This window comes from Zonotrichia leucophrys, chromosome 2 (genome assembly GCF_028769735.1).
Source record: "Zonotrichia leucophrys gambelii isolate GWCS_2022_RI chromosome 2, RI_Zleu_2.0, whole genome shotgun sequence".
In the NCBI taxonomy this organism is placed as follows: domain Eukaryota; kingdom Metazoa; phylum Chordata; class Aves; order Passeriformes; family Passerellidae; genus Zonotrichia; species Zonotrichia leucophrys.
Window position 1 is genome coordinate 10507965 of NC_088171.1, and position 20851 is coordinate 10528815.

General features: G+C 37.1%; 1 protein-coding gene across 3 annotated transcripts in view; it reads right to left on the minus strand.

Annotated features, from left to right (window-relative positions):
• Positions 1-493: 493 nt before the first annotated feature.
• Positions 494-20851, minus strand: part of ESYT2 (extended synaptotagmin 2) — an 80542-nt gene continuing 60184 nt past the window's right edge. Inside the window, exons 14-24 of one of the 3 annotated variants that reach the window (XM_064703911.1) lie at positions 18618-18719; positions 14086-14148; positions 12105-12179; positions 11373-11459; positions 10477-10626; positions 9088-9476; positions 6869-6967; positions 6210-6341; positions 4785-4890; positions 3816-3865; positions 494-3641 (exon numbers count right to left, since the gene is read on the minus strand). In XM_064703911.1, the coding sequence (XP_064559981.1) occupies positions 3596-3641; positions 3816-3865; positions 4785-4890; positions 6210-6341; positions 6869-6967; positions 9088-9476; positions 10477-10626; positions 11373-11459; positions 12105-12179; positions 14086-14148; positions 18618-18719 (1299 nt within the window). In that variant the 3' untranslated portion in view covers positions 494-3595. The remainder of the gene's footprint in view (positions 3642-3815; positions 3866-4784; positions 4891-6209; positions 6342-6868; positions 6968-9087; positions 9477-10476; positions 10627-11372; positions 11460-12104; positions 12180-14085; positions 14149-18617; positions 18720-20851) is intronic. The other 2 variants (XM_064703912.1, XM_064703913.1) reach the window with 2 other exon arrangements.

Sequence of the window (20851 nt, forward strand, 5' to 3'; positions counted from 1 at the left end):
CTTATTTATGCAGTACATCATCATATTTTTCATCAATTAACCTTACCACGCTAATGAAAGAATAGGAAAGGATGCCATGGGTAGAAATCTGCTGATTCTAAATCTAAGGCAATTAAATACAGTTCTAGGTCCTTTTGAAAGCATATTTAAAGACAATTAATAAGTGCTAGAATTATGACAATTTGTTCAGTTGATCAATTTAAGAGAAAAATAAAATTTAGACGCTGAAGTTGAACAAAGGACCTGCTCATTCTTACGTGTGAATCTGTTCCAGAACAGCAAGCACAGAAATCCCCATGAAGTGTCCTGCACTTCTCACGCCACTTTCTCTCATGTAAGATCCAAAAATCTGCCTACAGACCTTACAGCAAGGCTCCCTAGGTCACAGGAGGAGGCTACAGGACTGAAAATTCAGTTCATTGCGTTGCCAGTTAGAACAGGGATATGCAAGAGAGGAGGGGGTGTGTGTGTGCAGAGGGAAGAACACACCAACTTCCATACGAACCATTTATTGAATAAATACATGCATCATAATGTAGAATTACATGAGCAAAAAAGGCAATCTGTACAAAATTGATTACCCTTTGTTCTCATTTTAACTCTCACCATTTGCTGCAGCTCTGATAAAGGATTCAAGACAGAAAATTAAAACTTTTTTAGTCCACCTCCAAGTGATATGCATGCTGATTTGAGTTTGAGTTATACCACTGCTATAGTTAAGAAAGCTGGTTTTCTTGTCAGTGAAGCAGAGTAATTCTAAAAACAGTTCCAATAGTACAGAACATGTGTTGGTACATACAGGTAACAAAGCTTATTTTTTAACCATTTCTTAAACATCTTCATATGTTCATATTTTAAGGCACAGGATAACAAGAACTACATGAAAAGCTATCAGTTGACATTGAAGAAATGACTTGATAATGAGGTGCAATTTTTGCCCAGAGGCAAAATTGTCCTTCCCACTTCCATATAAATGGAACAACTGGAATTTGGTAATACAAAAGTTGCATCCACTATCCAAAGAATCAATCTCATCTAGGCACTCACAGTCTGATCCGAATTCACTCAGGAGAATGTTTCTGAAGATCTGGCATCCAGAACTGATTATAGACTATGGGAATTCTAGTTGCTGAATTGCAATGACAGTTCAATCTCTTCATTTCAGGTTCCTAAATGAAAAATGGGATCTCTAAGAACCAACCCCTAATTTTAGGTAGTGAGCTATTTTGAAAACCTGCCCTGTATTCTTTATTCAGTTACTCACTTTGTGCTATCCTTTCACATTTGCCTGAACACAGCATTATTTTCCACCTTCAAACTTTAGAAGACAGAATTTTTTTGTGTTTAAGTGCAGTTTTCTGTCCCCAGACTTCACTTAAGACTTGGAACACTGAATCAGTTTAACACCCTATTTTTTGGCTGCAGATCAAACTCTGTGCAGTCACTGGCCAAAATGTAGAGCAAAAATCCTTCCACCTCAGACTGAACAAAGGCAAAAGGCAATTATGTTGAACTGCCACTCTTAGACCTCATTTATTCAGATTAGCATTTGGTTTCTGCATTTTCATTGCATTAAGAACAATTCTCTGTCTTTCCATTTTTAACATCTTAATGGAGAACTAGCAAAGAAAATATGTATTTCATAATATATTTTCTATTAATTGATGAGTGGATATATAGCTACTCATACATTCCAATATACAGTGAAGCCTTCAAATGGAAATGTTTTCTTACAAAGAATCTCTATTGCCCAGCCCAGTAACAACAGTTACAGTACAATTTACAATGTGAGATTGTTTGATAAAATTGTTGTGTATAAAACGTGGCAATGGGAAGGCCATCACTGTATAGAGGTGTATAGTGCAGGTCACACATAACCATAACAAATGTTCCTGTTAAATTGAATTTAGACAAACTTAAATTTTTAGACTTGAAAAAGACAAAAAGCTACATCTATGGTAGGCACTTTGGTACATCTAGTAATGTAGACAAATTCTACATCTAGAGTTAAGGTTCTGTCAGTTTTCTTGCAATAAAGCTAATTTCAGGAGTTCATCATTCCACGTTAAAATTCTTTCTTGGCTGAGACATCATTCTAGAATCTTAGCTAAATAATATACTTTGTCTAATTGCATACTTCTCCAAGGATGAGGACACTGGCTTTGCAACAGTCAAGCTGTTCTCTTAGATTCTTAATGCACATTTTTCTAACAGTCTGAAAAAACTTACCAGAAAAAGAAAAATCAGTTCTGAACACAAAAATAAAAGTCCCACAATTCATAAAATTAGAGTTATGAGCTCAGCTGTTGGGGCTGATAGTCTCCCTTGAGGTCCTGCCTGCCTGGATCAGTGTGTGCTGACTGCTGCCTCCTGCCCAGCCCAGGGCAGTGCTTCAGGAGGACAGCATTGCTCAGAAACCTGCCTGGGCCACTGTGCAGTTTGTTCATGCACCAAACATACTCAGCAGCAATGAAGCAACTGCCAAAGACAGTCAATTTTATCTCAGTTCCCCACTTTCTTACCTACTGGTGTTTATTTGAGGATTACAGAAGGTATCACATAACATACTATTTTAGCACGGTACTGTGTAATAAAAATAACATATGTCTTGTACATATGCCTACTATATGAACTTAACTTGCAAGCTGATTTGTCTACTTATAAATCAGTGAAACATGGTGGTAGGGACAGTTTAAAGTGGCTAGACATCTTTATAATACAGAAAAATCCATGTCCTCATACCTTCAAAAGATCACATGTCTAGTACTCCAGAGTACAGGAATAAATAACGAAATCCAACTGAACCTGTATAATAAAACTGTACTGTTTGTTATGTTTACTCCATTAAATGAAAACTCAGATTTAGAAACTGCTATTTGTGGACCTCATCCTCTATTTATACAATATTTATAGAATTCTCATTTTTATTTATAATATTCTATAGCATGATTTCCCAATAATACATTTATATATAAATATTAAAATGTTAATGTTTTATACATTTTAAGCTAGCCCCACTGGGCCAGAAACACAATAAAGTAAAAATGTTTTTCTGCAGTTTCGTTTTGCAGAGTATCACAAAATGATTAAGACCATTGTGCTGCAAAGACAAAAAGAGATTCATCTGAAGAAATTAACATGCATTTAGAAGAAAATATCTTTATCCTTTATCTAATTTTCTTCTGAATTCAAACCAGCATGAAAGAATTATAAAAAAATATTATATATTTACATGGTACAGTATATCTTGGTGAGATATAAAACAAGGCAGGAAAACAGCAGAACGTGTTCTTTTCACTTTCTAATAGGTACAGCCATCATAAAGATCTATTTAAACACAAAAGGTTACTTTACTGTACTATTGCACATTACAGGAACACATAAAACTGTTTAGCAAAATAAAATATAAAGTTTAACAATGAGGATGGCTATGTCTACATAAAATGACAAAGTGTTATAAAATTATTGGGGATGTGTCTAAGAACTAAATCAGTAAAGCTATAAAAATAACATTGGTACATCTCTGAAAACAACGCGTTAAAAATATATAAAGGTTGGCAAAATTATGCGTGAGGAATTCCTGGCGTCCATGGGCCTAACTTGCACCCTGTGGCCTTGTACCATCTTCTGTCAAATCATACCTGAAAAAGAAAAAACCAAAGGATTGGTTTTTTACATTTAGTATGTATTATTAAAACTATTATTAACAAAGTAATTACCATTATTACTATTAACATTAACTACTATATAACATTAACAGGAGTATTAACATTAGCATGTAGTATTATTATTAATAAAGGAAATGTTATACTTACCACTGGGTCCAGCCTTTAGCAAGTTCTTCAGATGCCAGAGGTATCAATAACTGTGGAAAGTTAAATTACCAATCAGTGCACTGTGTGTGCCTTTCATTCTAATTCTATTACAGATAAAAATCTGACAATCCTGTCAACTACAGTTAAGCAATAAGCATAAGCAATGTCATTGGTACATGATGTATTTTATATCCTTGTCATCACAGCTCTCTGCTAGCTGCCTAAAGTTTCAAGTTGCTGTTTTTGACCTTAAAATCCTCACCCTGCAGTGGTGCAGTCCCAGAGCACAGCATAGCATGGCAGTGGCAATCAGCAGATGTGTTCCTACTAACAGCCCTCCAGATGAACAGGAAAACTGAGGACACTGCTCACCATGAACTGACCATGATTCTGTATCTCTCATCCTCTTCACAGAGCTCAAATATGGCAATTTGAAAGGGTGTAGGAATTTACTATTCCATTTTCATGCCCCAAATCACGTGTGCAGCAATCGGGTGATTTAACGTGTGCCTATAGAACACTGAAGGTACAAACACAGCAGCTGGTGTTGGCTTTGGGAATGTCTCCAGTAGCAGCTCCTTCTCATGGATTTTACAAACTGGGGATTTAATTACTTCTGTATTTCCCTAAGTACTTGTCTTTCCAGTTTTGTCTGAACATTTTCTGAAATATTGCCTGGTTTCTACTGGTTCTTTCCTTTCTCTGACAGCATGATTAGTAAGTCTGACAAGCACATTTCTTTTGTTAGTGTGAACTTATCACTCCCTAGAAGAGACTACTGCCTCATCTTTCTAAGTCTGGCTCTGCAGATTGTTCCTTCCCTTACTGAAGCCTGACATCTCAGGCACCTGTAATTTTTGAAAGTTTCATACCTGAATCAGGCTTCAATCAACACTAACTCATATGTCAAGAGGATTTTTGTTTTATGTAATAAGCTGGATTAACAGAATTTGCTTATTACCAACTTACTTTGCCAAGCAGCCCTTTATCTTTGGACAAGAATCCACCACTGTTCTTCACTGCTACATCTAGTGTTCTTCTCTGTACTTCAGGCAGGGAAACACTGAAATCAAACCTGGCAGGCAAAGAGATGTATTAGAGGGAATTCTGTACCAGAGGTCCGAGTTCAGCTAAACAGCCACTCAAATCAAAACCAAACCATCTTCCTCCCCAAATTAAAAAATGAGGTCTGAGACAAATTTTAAAAAAAATCCCAATGTTTTGCCTAAATTTTTTCTTGAAAACTGTGATCAATATCAACTTCAAATGTTTGAGACTTCTTTTACCTTTGGCCTCTAGAGACCACTGGTAAAACAAAACAAACCCATGAACAAGAGAAAAGGAGGCAAAGGTGAAGCACTGACTAGAGAAAAGAGAAAGTGGAATCCCACTGTACTGACAACTCAGTATTAGCATTTTCCAAAAGGAAAAGACTGGTCAGTCTTACTGATCCTTGGTGCTTGATAACCAGAGCTCCTTTTCTTTCCTGTCTGGCTAAAGAAAAGTATCAAAGATAGCTCTTTGCTAGAGCTGAAACTTAGACAAAATCAGGACAAGGTTATAGCACAACCCACATCTATTTGTCACTACAGTTCTTAAACAGCTTTATTGCTTTGCTATACACTTTCCTTGGAAAGGCATGGCAAAATAAATCTATTACCTGGAATGAAGAGGAGAGAGCTGCACTACCAAGAAAATCTGCTGGAGTCTCTAACTAATGATTTACAGATTTGACAGAATGGACTGAAGTGGTGTTTTCCCTGAATTCATTTGCTGTCAGTAGAGAAAGGTCTTTATTGAAAAGCAAAGGGTGGGAGAGTAAGAGGCAGAAATGTGAGGGAAACCACTTTCAAAAAGATGAGTTCAAGGATAAGGATTTTTATGCAGTATAATATTGCACAAGCTGTTACAACTACCAACATATGGGCCAGGATATAACCTACAAGGAAATTTCCTGCCTCCCTGGATGCTGAGAAGTGGCACAGAGTGACTGAGCAATGTGAGCATGCACAGGCCCTGGCTGGCAGCATCAGCCAGGCACTCAGCCAGCCTGGCAGGAAGGGAGAGCAGCAGCACTGGCCAGCCAAAGGCACTCGTGTTCTCACCACCTGCCAGGAGAGCGAATCCTGCAGCTGAGCTACAGCACAGGGCCATGGAACTGCTGTAGGAAGGCAGGAAAGACAGAAGTGGCTGCTAACAGCAAGAAGGGCTGTAGTGATAACAGGGAATAGAAAAGGATAGAAGAGCTCTTACAGCAGAAGAGAAAGATATGATCAAGTCTAATGCTGACAACCAGGAACTTCAACAGCTCACCCTTCAGTAAGCACAGAAATCTTAATTTGACAGCTTTGTAATTACATGATACAAAACTACTACACATAGTTTAGAACTTACATTTGATCAAACACTGGGTTTAATGTCTTCTTTGATACATGTGTTTTTCTTCTTCCTGATCGTCTCTTATCAGGCAATAAATACATTCGCACATAGGGGTCGGATCCTTCTTCAGAAAACGCTATCAGATTTCTGGGAAAGTGAAAACCAAGGAAAAGCTCTTAAAAAACCAACAAGACACTGCTGAATATAAATGTCTACACTACCATCACTTAATTTAGTACATGAAGCTGTTCCCCTGCACAAAATGGAGTGACTTGTACAACACCAAATGACCTAAGCAGAGAGCAGAGGTGGGAATGCAGTGTTTCCTAAATTCTGATTTGAAGTTTGGATATGGCTTTTTAGAAATCATGTGTTTTGGTCATTCTGTAAAATAATCAGTCTCTTAGAAACAGCTTTCAGATACTGCTGATAAAAATCTAAATGTCATTTTCATTTAAAATCTGACAGAGGCATAGTAGACAAATATAAAATCAGAGCAAAGTCTTCCACAAAGTTTTTCCTGATTCTGAGCACAGCTCTGTATATTTTTGTATTTATGCATATTTTATTTCAAAAATAAGAATGATTAACCAATCCACTAAAGAGTAAGTCAGGATAGGACAAACTTTATAAAGAAATATGCCCAGATATGAAATAGTGTATGGAATGCTCACCTGCAGGAATGCACCACCACAATCAGTTTGTTTCTTTGTGAACTGTGACGAATTGTTAGCTGAATCTGTCCTAACGGAGACTGCCCCAGAGTTGTTCCACTGCAGGAAAAAAGAGAACATTATGCTTAGTTTTTAAAATGCACATTAGAAGTAAGACTTAACTGAGCAGTTTTCCCAGAAATCAGTTATTATCCATTTGACTTCTCCAGACCAATGGGAAAGAAGAGAACCCATGTAAGTCTGTGAGCACATCCTCATCAAATTCTTGTGCTTCAGCTCCTTGGCCAACAACTCTGCTCTCCAAAATAGGCCAGGTATTCTTGTCATTAGGATTATGGGACTTTCTTCATTAAAAGTAAAGAACTTGCCTGCCCTAAAATAAACATCAAAGCAGCATCTAGGAAAGTGGAAAGAATAATAGTGCTAACTGCAATGAAAACCTCAGGCATGGGCCTCTCTTACCTAAGGCCAGAAGCCAATTAGAAGACCAGCTCATTCTTTTCTAAATTCTCTTATCATAGAAATGTAGATATTCTTGGGATTATAATAGTGATCATTTAAATCTACAATTCCTGTAAAAGCTCAGTATAAATACAAGCTTCTATAGGTTTTTTTTTTATTTTACTCTTCTGTAGTTTATATCACCACAAAAAAGAAGATTAGAAAAAATTTACACTTATAGGTCATGTTAAAATAAAAAGCAAGCACCATGTTTAAGAACTTGTGTTTTACAGAATGGCCAGCATATGCAGTTCCCTCATCTCCATGAAATGCTCATTTTAGTTTGTGTGAGCTGTCTGTAAGTATTTTCCGTATCACACAGGACTGTATGTGCCATATTTGCCATTTCTCAGCCACCTGAAGGATATCTTATCTTCAAGGGAGAAGAGTGCCTGTTTTGTGAATATCTACTACAAAGTGATTGATGCATTAAAATTCCCAAGTCATTCACTTAAAAAAAAAAATAGAATGAAGATTTAATTTCAGTATTTTCTTAGTTGAAATAAAAAAAAAAATACTCAAAGCACCTAAGAGCATGTGGTCTGCAATAAAGGACCTCATTAATTCTTACCACTCTTACCAAATGACAAACTATGGCATTTGTGCATTGCATGAGGAGTGGTATTTCAATCTTTATCACAATTAACAAACTCTAACTCAGTTTTGGACCAGGAGAGAGCCTGACAAAGTCAAGACAAGTTAGCGTGTGACTATGAAGATAAATGGGGGTTTGAAGCACCATAAGCAGGTGGTGTATTTGTACAAATTGGAAAGAGAGCCAACAGCAGACTCAACTGCAGCCCTTCCACTGTTTAAAGTAGACATTTTAGAGAAGACCAAGTCAGATTTGTTGTGGCTGTACACAGTAATATAACAAGAGGCCATAGTCAAGCTCCAGCAAGATACATTTCAATAGAAATAAGGAAGAACATTTTAAAAGTGGAGTAGTTAAGCACTGGAGTTGCTGAACAAGTTATGGCATCTCAATTCTTGAAGATAACCAAAAGTTGTTTGGATAAGGCCCAAGAAACCTAATCTAGCTTTGAAGAGGAATCTGTTTAGAGCAGAGGGATGATCAACCAGAGATTCTGTTCAACCTCCATGACTCAGTTAATTCTATGTCCTCTGACAGAGAAGATGAATTAGTTCAATGCCTTGCAAATAAAAAATAAAATCTTTCTACTAAGATTCACAGAGAAGCTCGATAATAGGGAATGAATAGTTTCTAGTCTCCTATTCAGAGCAGGATGGCTGCTCAGCTGTCTGTACTTGGTAAGTACAGCTGCTCACTGAGGCAAGTAAAAAAAAATTCAAGAATTTAAGAAAGCACGTCACACCAATCTTCAGTGACTGCATAGTAACTGATTACCCATTTAACATTCTTTATAGCTTAATATCCCTCTGAGTTATTTTAAAAAGACCAACCATTTCCAGCTTAATTGGCTTAATTAATGCTAATAGGATTCAGTGGTGAAACAGGCAACTACTGCCATGAAACTACAAAGTGCAGCTATGAGAAGAAGTAGGACTTAGATTATCTAGCAGACGATCACAATGGTAAGGAACTTCTAATTGCAGCGTCTGTCTGAGACACGAGGAAGAAGCAGAAAATGCCAATGACTGAACAGTAAGGAACATTTCTGAAATGTGAATTCCTGCTCTGGTGGCCCTGTGTGCACGGGCTGGGAAGCGCTGCAGGAGCCCTGAGCCCCCCGTACTTCTCGAGCTGGCGCAGGCGCTGGCGCAGCTCCTGCGTGGCGATGGGCAGCGAGATGTCGGAGGCGATGCTGGGCGTGGGCTCCTTCGCCGACAGGTGGCTGGGGGAGCACGAGAAGTTGGAGGCCTGCAGGCTGGAGGAGCTGCGGCTCAGATCTGTCGGCCACTGCGGGCTGGCATTGGCAGGCTGACTCTTATCAGCTGCGTCAGTCTTTTTATCACTGTCAGTCACTGGGGATGCTGGAGCGGGCTTGTTTGGGTCAGATGTTGGTGAGACTGGAACCTGAGGCTTAAAAGATGATTTTCTTGCATCTTTGGAAACAGATGGCCTTTTAACTTGGGCTGAGTGTTGATGATCTGGAGATCTTGTCGGCTTTTCAAGAGAAAGGACCTGGATACAGGAAAATACATATTGTGTTGCTATTTTGCAGTATACAAATGACAAGAATAATGGTTGGTGACATGTTGTAAAGTTAAGACACTAAAGCAGAACCAAAACCATTTACAATTGCTAACTCTACACTATGAAATACATTACATGACAAAGCACATCTCCACCTTCTTCATGGTAACTTCATTTCACAACTGTGAAATTCTGTTTATTAAGAATTATTCTCCTCATTATTCCCTTTCCATATTCTACCCACTTCTGGTGTAAATGCTATTTACTTTGCGTTTCTAGCCATCGGGAAAGATATTCTGTAATTTTTTCTTCTACTCTTTTGAAGTTTAATTTTACATCACAATTTTTATCATTAAAATTGTTCTTACTTCCTCTTTTATAAGTTGCTTTAATTTATTAATGACACATAAGCAACAAAGTGCTTTAGAAAGAAAAATAACAGAAGTGTGACAGTGTTTGCAAAGAGATACTTATTAAGCCAAGTAATTTAGATGGAGAAAAAAGACAAACCAACTTTCAGGTTGCAAGTTTTGTTTTCAAAACTCCAACATGTCTGAAGGCTGATTTGAATTTTTCCAGTTCTATGCAGGTACTTCCTTTCCTTGTACACTTCACTTTTTAAAACCATCAAAACCTCAGCTCAATTTCTAGATGGAGGCTTTTTCACTGATCTGTAGCCCACTGGGTTCAAAAGAGATTTGAATTAATTCATATTCCAAACATGATTTCCAAACCTAAAGCGATAGGGGACCTTGTTTTTAATTAATGCAGGTGACTATTGTTTCATTTTGAGCATTGTACAGTTTTCAAATGGAATATATTTAAATTAGAGGCTATCTCTGTGTACTGATAGCTCTGCACAACCAAGGACCCTTGGCAGGTGACATCAAAGGAAATGTGCTGGCTTCTTCAAAAGCTGCCAGACCAGGAGTCACCACAGCCCTAAATATGCTGTCAGATATTTACAATGGGAAAGGTTTTAGAGTACCCTGAGTGCAATCTTCATGTTTATAGTGCTGTTGGGACCAGAGTTGCTCAGCTGGAATCGCTGATGCATAGTTAAATCTTCACTCTCTAGCAACTGGCTTAGAGGCAGCTTGAAGTTCCCCAAGGAACACTGGTGCTGTTCATCCCTCACCTGAAGGAACACAGAAATTAAGTCAGTTTGTATCATCTGCTTTGTAAGAATTCAAAGAAAGAAAATACATTTTTATTTAAAAACAAAAAATACAAACAATATTGAAAGTAGTTTGTTCTTAAACCAAGTTTCCCTGATTTTAAGATTACATTACATTGAAGGAGAAAAAAACCAAATATACTCAATGCCTCATTTCTTCAACCTTTCCTTCTACAGCAAAAGTAAGACAGAAAAGTGACGACATACATCTACCAGACCTATGAACAGAATAACTACAGGGTTTCCAAACTGTCTGAGTGAAAATTAATTACCACAGCTTTTAATGGAAGAGTGACTAAGACAGTCCTCACTCATTTACACTTCAGTCTCTTAGAGCTATGTAAAGGACATGTCAACAGTGTAAAGGGATACAGTATTTGGATAAAGTGAATACTTCCTTGGTGTGAGAGAGGAAAGATTCCTAGTTCCAAACTGGTATATCAAATTTACTTTTGGATTTCTTTTTAATTAGAAAAGACAGCCATTAACTATGTTATTCATGTGAGAGCCTAGTTATAGTCTTTCTTCCTTTTAGTAGTAAATGGAAATAAACATTTCATTGCCTGGTCAAAAAAAAATGCTTTAAGTATAATTTTAATCATGTTCACATTGTATTTAGCCTCATTTCATAACAGCCTTTAATGTGTGACTTTTACTGCTGCAACATCTTAGAAAAGAAAGGTATCTAAAGAGAGTGAGACACATACCTCAACTTCAAGATCTTGTCTTTTGGGATTGTGTACAAAGAAAGTAAAGTTTTCCTCCCATACCGGTTCATTGGTCTTGTATCTAATCTGAAGTTAAGAAAAAAGGAAGTACACAAATTATCAAACAGTTTGTCTAATGGAGGTGGTGTCAAGAGATGAGCACATTTTTCATTTAGGCACTTGGTGTTCAGAGAAGGGCAGCAAGGCTTGGGAAGGGTCTAGAGAACAACTCTGATGAGGAAGAGCTGGGGGAGCTGGGGTTGTTGAGTCTGGAGGAGGCCCAGGGGGAACCTCATTGCTCTCCACAGCTCCCTGACAGGAATCTGCCTGAAGGGAGGCTGTAGCCAGGTGGGATCAGCCTCTTCTCCCAGGCAGCCACCGACAGGACAAGAGGACACAGGCTGCAACTGCACCAGGGCAAGTTTAGGCCAGACATTGGAAAAAAATTCTTCACAGAAATAGTGATTGGGCACTGGAATGTGCTGCCCAGGGAGGTGGTGGAGCCACCATCCCTGGGGTGTTTAGGAAATACTGGATGTGGCCCTTTGTGCCATGGTTTGGTTGATTAGGTGGTTTTAGGTCACAGGTTGTAATCCTTGGCTGCTTATTGCCAATTTCAGTTCTGGTGGCACCTTGGTGTGTGTATATGCACCATGGCTTGGTAGCCAAATGCCAAGCTCACAGACCTAGCAAAGATGTGAAGACAGAGCCAAGCCTAGAGCTGGAACTCACCTTACTCTCCTGTGCCTTGTGTCCAACTGACAGCAAAACAAGTGGGTTGGGATTGCTGTTCATTTTCTTTCCTGACTGGTAAAGAAAAAGCAAAAACTTTGCCTTCAGAATAGAGCAAAACCTCTCCCCTCTGAAACTTAAATGTTTGCATCTTAAAAATACAAATCATATGCATTCTACTACATGCTTCTCTATTATTCTTGGTGTTTTATTCAGCTGGTTGGAATGGCAGACGGGCGAGTAGCTGGTGAGCACATCAACATGAAGGCATCCAACTACCTGAATATGCTGAAGCAAAATGCTACTAATAAGCAGGAGTTTTAGACTCATTTCCATTTTCTTTAAATGAAACTGGTAAGATGCAAATTCTTATCTTTTAATGAGCATTGCAATCCCCAAAGCTAATGAAGCATAGTTAAAACTGCAAAATGAATATTGCATGCAGATGGAAGATATGAAGAAAGCACAAACTCAGGAACTTTATATACAGTGCTGTAGAACTATTAAATTGGATGTGGTATCCAACACTGATGTTCCCTACTTTTCAGTTTGGGGGAGAAAGAATATGCACTATAATGTATGTGAGGGATATTTCTACAGTTTACCAAATACTCTTTATTAGAGAATCAACCATCTGCCATATCTGAGCCTTGCTCACCAGCTGTATAGCATTACATCAAACTGTGAAAACAAACAGCAGTTTAGAAACAAATTATATATACAAAGGAACATTCCAACTGTATGTTTCTTTCATGAATTTCAATTTAATCTAACAAAAATTCAATTCAGAAAGAAAATTTAGACATGAAAGTTAATCATCTCAAGCGGGTGTTAATGCAGTTTAAAAAGCCTAGAAAATGTAGGATACATGGTTACTTTGAGTTCTACCCTGTAGGAAAATCAGGTATATCAACAGAAAGTTAGTTAAAATCTTCTTAATGCATGTAAGGTCACAATTACAACCAAGTGATTAAAAATTTTATATTTTTAAATTAGGAAAGTGCATCACTTAGATTTTTTATCTGAACTTACATTTTGGACATCATACTTCCACTAATAATTCTCAACTTTAATGTCACATACTTTCCTTTAGAAACAAAGCTGTTAAGAAAGCACTCCTTTCTTGGATGAATGCTGCCTTTCTTTTTTTATGATTTCTAAGAAAAAAATATTTAGTTCTCTAATAAAGCTGAATACAAAGGTTTACAGAACAGAAACAAAGCCATATTACACTGCAACTGATGGTGTTTTAAAATAGTAGGTGACATTATCTTCATTTTTTCTTTGTCCACAAAATGATGCTTGAAACTTTCTTCATAAAATGATGAAAGTACAGGAGTTGATAAATGACCCTGTCACTCATGCTGATATGTAAATAGGAATAATTTTAATTCAAATTAAGCAGGTAGCAATGTGCACACACATATAATGCACCTCTAACACCAGGTACTGACAGACTTGTTATTGACAGGCTATTAAAGTCTGTCCCTTGTTCAAGTTCCTCCAGCTGAACATTAGCCCTTTCCAAGTTTGCCTACCAAAAAGCTGGCCTAAATTTCTTTAGTAGCCATATAAAAATGTAAGACCTACTGAAAATATCTAGCAGGAACAAGATTATTCCAAAGCAATCCTTCAGAGCTGAGTGATAAGGTATCACTGGGTATGTGGAAGATGTCTTAGCTTTCATGTCACCTTCATTCTTTAGTTACTACCACAAAGCAGTTCCCAGCACTTTTCCGCACTCTTCCCAAGCAGCCTGCACTCCACTAATCTGATCTAGAGTTCAAATTACCACAGACCACAGAATTTTAACAACATCCTGACACTGGCCTCTTGAAATCAAATTCAAGTGAAACAGAATTACACTAAATTTGTATCTGGCAATAGAAATCCCATCCAGTGTTGGAAGCAGAGTGTTGCAGGCATTCGTGCATTTCCAATTACTTTTGTGACCTTAAATGGACAACTATATTAATGTTACCTTCAGGGCTTTCTGAACAGCAGCCTTCTTCAAGCCATCAGGGTTAAATTCTAATGGATTATTCTTTTAAGTCAGGAGAGAATGAACATAGGAAGGGTTAATAAGACATGCAATGAAGCAGTTTCACTAGGTTAATTAATTATGACATGACAACATAGGACAAAGCAGGGGGAAAAAATCAACTTTAAAAAAAAAACAACAAAAAACCACAACATCTTTCAAAGAAAACAAAACAATGAAGGGCCACCACCACAACAAAAAAATCAGACAATTTTTTTTCCTCTTCTCCTCTGGATATTTTATTTTGCTTTAAAAGTAATATACAAAATTTCCCTCTGCTTCTATTTCTCTGCTCATTTTTTTTACCTTAATAGCGATAATTCACAAAATATTTTTATTTAATGCCTGATGCCCTATGAACTGCCTTCTTAATGATCCTTTTAGAATTTGTTTGAGCATATTTTCACAACCCAGAAGCTTCTCTGATGATAAGTCAAGTAATTATGCAAAGGAGTCTTTTATGGGAGAAATTACAACATCTAATTGATAGGGATTTATATAATAATAAAAGTCAAATTTCTTTAAGCCTCTTCAGAAAAGTGATGCAAACACTGCATGCTAACTAGAATGAAGGTCTGCTACTTTACTCAGTTGAATGAAGACATGTAAATACACTAAAAATAGGAATTTAAACTGGCTAAGCAAGACAAAACCTCTCACTGCTTTCCATTAAATATGGAAATTTCATAATTTTATATTAAGATTAATATACTGTTCTTTAAGTGACAAAATGTCTAGAAAAATTTGCATTCAATTTATAAGAAATAATTTCAGAAAATAAGATTTGGAAATAAAACAGACTTCAAGTTACTGTACTTATGGCTGGCTTTTTCTTTAGAGACACATTTTTGTTTCAAGGAATAATTCTTTTTAAGAAGCTGTAGATTGTGGCAATAAAAAATTGCACAGTGGCCTTTTAAAACATTCTGGTTTATGAACAGGAACTGGTATTAATGCTTTGCCAAAAGAAATGCCTTTCTGAAATGAAAATCTAAGTGACTAAAATTTGAAGAGACTTAACCTTTACGCAGAAATATTATTTTGCAGTTTCTTTTGGGATGTCATATACTCCAGTTGGCCAAAATATTCCAAAGATTCCTGGGATCCTGCTTGAAAATTTCTATTTCAGAATGAACATACAATATCCAGGACAAAATCACAGAATATTTATTTGGAAGCAACCTACAAGCAAGGAGCTTATCAAGTCCAACTTTTAAACTTGAGAGAACCAGAAATAAGGTTTGACTACTTTTGTGGGGTATTTTTCTGAACATTATATTTCTTAAAATAAAATAATGGAATAATGTCCGCAGTGATTTATCTGATACATTAGGAACTTAGTATTGTACTTAGAGAGCTTCAAAGATGGTGACTGCACACTATCCCCAGTTGAAACTAATTGAAACTAATTATTCCTCATTGAAACTTATGCTTAACTGGTTTTCATTAGGAAATTTTTAAATGCTCAACAGGTACATTCTTTACTGGAGTTGAAGCACTGTTCCTTGTTTTCTGACAAAGATAAAAGTGTCACTTTGTTTGCATCAATTGTGGATTCCCCATCCCTGGAAATGTTCAAGGCCAGGTTGAATGGGGCTTTTGAGGAGCCTGATCTAGTGCAAGGTGTCCCTGCCCATGGCACAGGGGTTGGAAGGAGATGATCTTTAAGGTCCCTTCCAACCCAAACCCTTCTGTGGTTCCATTATTTATTTCCAAGTTCCTTTCTCTGCCAGCCATGGTTACTTTTTCTCCCATCATCAGTGCTGTGCTCCAGACCTTAAATTTCTACAGCCAAGACCAGGGCCCTGGTAATGGCTAAGAGAACAAAAGGAGTAGGCCATGCTTCTCACAGGCTGCAATCCTCTTTTCTACACAGAGCACAGTGTCTTCTTTCATAACAACATGACACAGCATGACTACAAATCTCTTTTGGTAGAAAGATCTCTTTTCAAATCTCTTTCTTTCTTTCTATTTCCATCCCACATTTATAAGGAGGCAATGACTGTCCTCTACAGAGAAGTACCTGATTTTTTCAGGTGGCATCTACAATTCACCAAAATAATTTTGAATCTTAAACTGCAGCTCAACTTACTGGACTTTTTTTCCTTCCCATTTGCACCTGCATATTCAATACAAATCTTTCCCTTCCTATATTATTATTTCAAAGAATTTTAGAATTCAAAACCAAACCTATGTGGTCATAGATAAGGGCAGGCAACCATTGACTCCTGGATATTGAGCATATCCCAATTCTTCTGGAATCATAGCAAGGATAGGCCAACAGGGACATCAGCTGGGGCAAATGTCTTAAAGCCAGGCCTCAGGTTTCAAGGGAAGAAGCTGCAGGTCCATGAAGATGGTGGCTGAAAGGCTGGGAGGAAGGAGACTCAGAGGAGGAAAGGGGATACTCAATATAAAAAGGGAAGGTCTTGCTTTGGGTGACAAAATAGTCTTGGTATGGTTCTGAGTGTCTCTGCAGTAACAGGAAAAGAGGATGGGTTATCTAAGAAATATACTGATAATGACACTGTGGAATTCTCTAACAGCCAGTGACATTTGCAGTAACTCCTCATAACAAACCCATAAATTATACAAGTAACAAAGTGGTTTGTTTTTCAGCCAGCCTCTGTTTCAATATGATTTGGAGAATGACTCATTACTTCTTTAGACTCATTAAGTGTTGCTTGGGCTATCTCTGTGTGCATCCTCACCAGATAACCAGAAGACAGCCACTACCTGTAAGAGCTCATTTAAAATATGGATAATTTATAAATTACACAGACACCAAAACTGTTGTAAACTATTGATTATCATAAAACTCATGTTACTTCTGGAAATTAAACTAACACAATTCTTATACCTTAACTTCAGCTAAACAGATTTACATGGGTGAATGTCTTGGTGTCACAAACCTAGATTTGCAGCAGTGAATAAACTATCTAGAAAGGAACAGAGATCACTCAGAATTTTCCTCTCCCCATAGGAAGTGAGCTCCCTTTTCAACACTTCCCCAGTAACTCATGTTCCATGTTAGAGACTGGGCTTGCAGTGGGAATGTTTTATAACAGCCAATGTTTAAGGATGCTCTGGGAACAAATGAAGTTCTGGGGCTGCTGGAGCTGGGTTTATCCCTGGGCTATTTCAGACCTCTCCTGTCCCCTGGCCTTCAGCCACCTCCTCCTCCTTTGCAGCAAGAGCAGCCCCCAGGACACTGCAGAGCCAGGCAGCTCCCAGTGCTGCAGCAGGGAATCCAGACCCAGCTTTCTTTGCTGTTCCACTCTGCCTCACAAATCGACTCAGGGATTTGGAAAGTTTTGTCTGATTTCTAAATAAATGCTCTATACAGACAACCTGTCTTACCACAAAGATCCTAAGATCCACAAAAAACATCTACATTCTTAATCCAGCTTCTTTTTTTTAATGATAATTACTTTTAAGATATATCTGGTATAGGTGTAACTAAAAGAAATAGCAACTCCTTAACATTTTTGGATGTTAAGATGATGGAACTCTAGGTTATAAATTGCCTTTCTCATTCCTTTATTTTAAACAAGATTATAGAATGGTTATAACATTTTAGAAACTTTAAAATTAACCTCTACAGAGAAACGAACAGGATTTTGCTGGGGTTTGGAAAGGTGTTTTAAAATCAAGGATTATGATGTGGCCAGCCAGTTAAAATTTATCTGCACAATCTCCAAAGACAAACCCACCTCTGTCTGGCAAAAAAGATACTTATTCTGAGCAGATTCTCAGTCTTTTTGAAGATACCAAGGTTGTACTTCCAGATTTAAGTGTAAGATACTCAGAGGCTCATCAGTTTTTAATAGTTTTGTAACATTAAATTCAAGAAAAAAGTATTACTTGTTAGCTCACCCTAGCCTGGATTCTCCCAACTACAGACTAATTTCCAAAAAAGAAAAGGAGCTTGGGAATTTGCAAAACAAGGAGCATCATGGAGTGAGATAGAATTTACAAGGGAATTTATAGTCTGGGAAGCACAAAGAACTGCACCCATTTTTAAAACAACTTGAACCAGTGTGGAGAGGTTACAAGTCCTTACAAACATTGAGTGTGTCACCTTTTGAAGAAACTATTGGTTGCAATTTTATTATTTTAATTTCTTTGCATTAAAAGCCAACAATTAACCAGCACATAGTGTGCTAGTACAGTATTCATTTTATTTCTCAATGAATCAGCAATTTAAGTTAAATGTAAAGAGCTTTTTACAACAAACTTATCTTGGGTTTTATCAAAAAACGTTACTTACTTACCCAATGATATGCTGATCAATGAAATTTAAGTAGCCTTTAAAATGCAATCAAAATAGCACAAAAACAATGCACACTTGTTGAAACCATGCAGGAAAACAAATTGCATGCTCTCATTCCACTAGAGTGAGTGGCTTTAGTAGCACTAATCCACACTCTGGCAGAGAAAAGGTACAATACAAACAATACCAGAGAACTCACAAATAGTGCTCTATAGAGTGAGGTAGTGTTTTCACAAAAGACTAGTCCAGATGCTCTCCTCTCTTTTAAGTATCCACACCCAAAGTTTCCCTCGTAGATACTCTTAGGAAGATGGAAATGGAAGGAGAAAGCAGAGTGATGGGATTGTGGCAGAATGAATGCATAAGCAGCTTTACTACACAGAAAAGTTAAGGAAAATAGTCAAAGGATTCCAGAGAAAACAGCAAGAAACAAAAAGTAAATATTTCTCATTACAAATAGTTTCATCCATTAAATGACTTTCTGTAGCACAGCAAGGTGGAATGTTTTTTGAATTTTAGTTTTTTAATTAATTATTCAAATATATTAACCCACTTTCCAGGCTCACTCTTGGTAGTTCAGATTTATATGGCAGATCCAACTAATGTTTACTAACTTAGAGACAAGCCTACTACACCATTTCTATTTTTTTCCAGATCAATCATCCCAGTGTGCCAGAAACTCACAACTATGATGCAAAAGAAAGGCCTGAGTTGTGGTAAGTCAACATTGTAACTCCAACAAAACAAGGCTGAGGGCATGACCTAAAATGTACCAGTGATAAGCATTCACTTAAGGCAATTTTCAAGGTAATAAAAAGTAATTATTCTTGTAGAAAACTTTTCACTCTAACATTAAAGTGGTGCACAAAAATCTTCAAACTATTAATAAGGGTCAGTGTAATTTTAACCATTCTCTTTGAATTCTCTCTTCTCCATAAATACAAGCAATCAAAGACATTAATTTGCTATTTCTCTACACAACCCCTATGACTGAACTTGAGCAAAACATGAGAAACCAACAAATATCGTGTTTTTAGTCTCATAAATGTTGCTCCATATTAGAATCCTATGGCCATAAAAAAGCTCTATTTACTACAATTAACTGCAGTTCATGTAGAAGTTCCATGACATTGTCTCTGTAGAATGTGCAGGAACATTTTCAGTTCTCCTGCATAAAAAAAAGTCTTCCCATGGTATTTTCCCCCTATGTGACATAACTGTGAAGCCTTTTGGTCTCTGGTTTTGGAAAATTTGATTTAACACAGTATCATATTATTCTTTTGTAGTAAAGTTGTACATGGAATTTGCAATTGTTCTATGTTACTTTCTGTTATATTCTTTACAACACTGGAAAGAAAATTACTTGAAGTTAAATATGGAGTCATTTGTTGCAACTGCTTTTCTGGGCTGGTAGAGGAAGAAGAAAGAGGATTAAACAGGTCCCACACTATGACCATCATTCTCCACCCACCCAGGCAATTCTTATACTGTAGACAGAATATCAAATGCAGCAATAGGAAATTCGGGATGCTGTTCCCAAATTTCCTAATTTATCTGCTTTGTGCAAAGAACTCCCCCTTTCTGTGCCCTAGAGTTTAGAGATCTACTGATTAAATGCACTGAAATTAAAATACTGTCTGCACAAGCAGGCAGAAGTTGAGACTTGCAACCTCATCTTTCCAAAGGAAGGAGACAATGTTAGAGAATGTTTGTTTAAAACAAACAATGTTAGAGAATGTTTGTTTAAAACAAAAAAAATAATTTATGACAAAGCCTCAGTATTTGCTGGAGCATGTAAGAGAGAATCAGAGCTATGTGGAAAAGACTGGAACTGGTGCAGGAGAGAACTTTACACCACTTATTTTAAGTAAGAGGCTTTAGTGTATTTTACCAAACATTAGCTTTGTGGCTGTTTCAGTAAAATTCAGTAGCTGAACACAAAGATACATAAATTGGTTCAACTGAATCTAGTACACAAAACAGATGGCAGACAGACTTTTTCTGTCTGTTGCAGTACTCTGAAACTGATACTAAGCACACCATAATTCTATTCTGTTCCTGCTTACTTTGTACTGTAGTAATTCTAATTTCTTTTCTGCTAAGATTACAGATTTTGCCTGAATTCAATATACAGTGAGGTTAAAAAGGAAACATGAAGATTCCAACTCTATTCCAAATGAGTCTTTTTAGCTTTTAAAATAGCCTAGAAATACCACTTCCAAACTCTGCTCTATACACCCTGGAACAGACATGAAATCACTAGTCAGTCATGTAAATTGTTTGGGCTACTAAGGTTTTATTTGTTACCACTAGGATTTAACTTAATTTTAACCTAAATTTCAGCAGACAAATCTGCAAAATGCAAAAAAATCCAAAGCTTCAAAACTGTATTCTCTGATTAATATTTTAGTCATCACTTCCAGAACCTCTCAT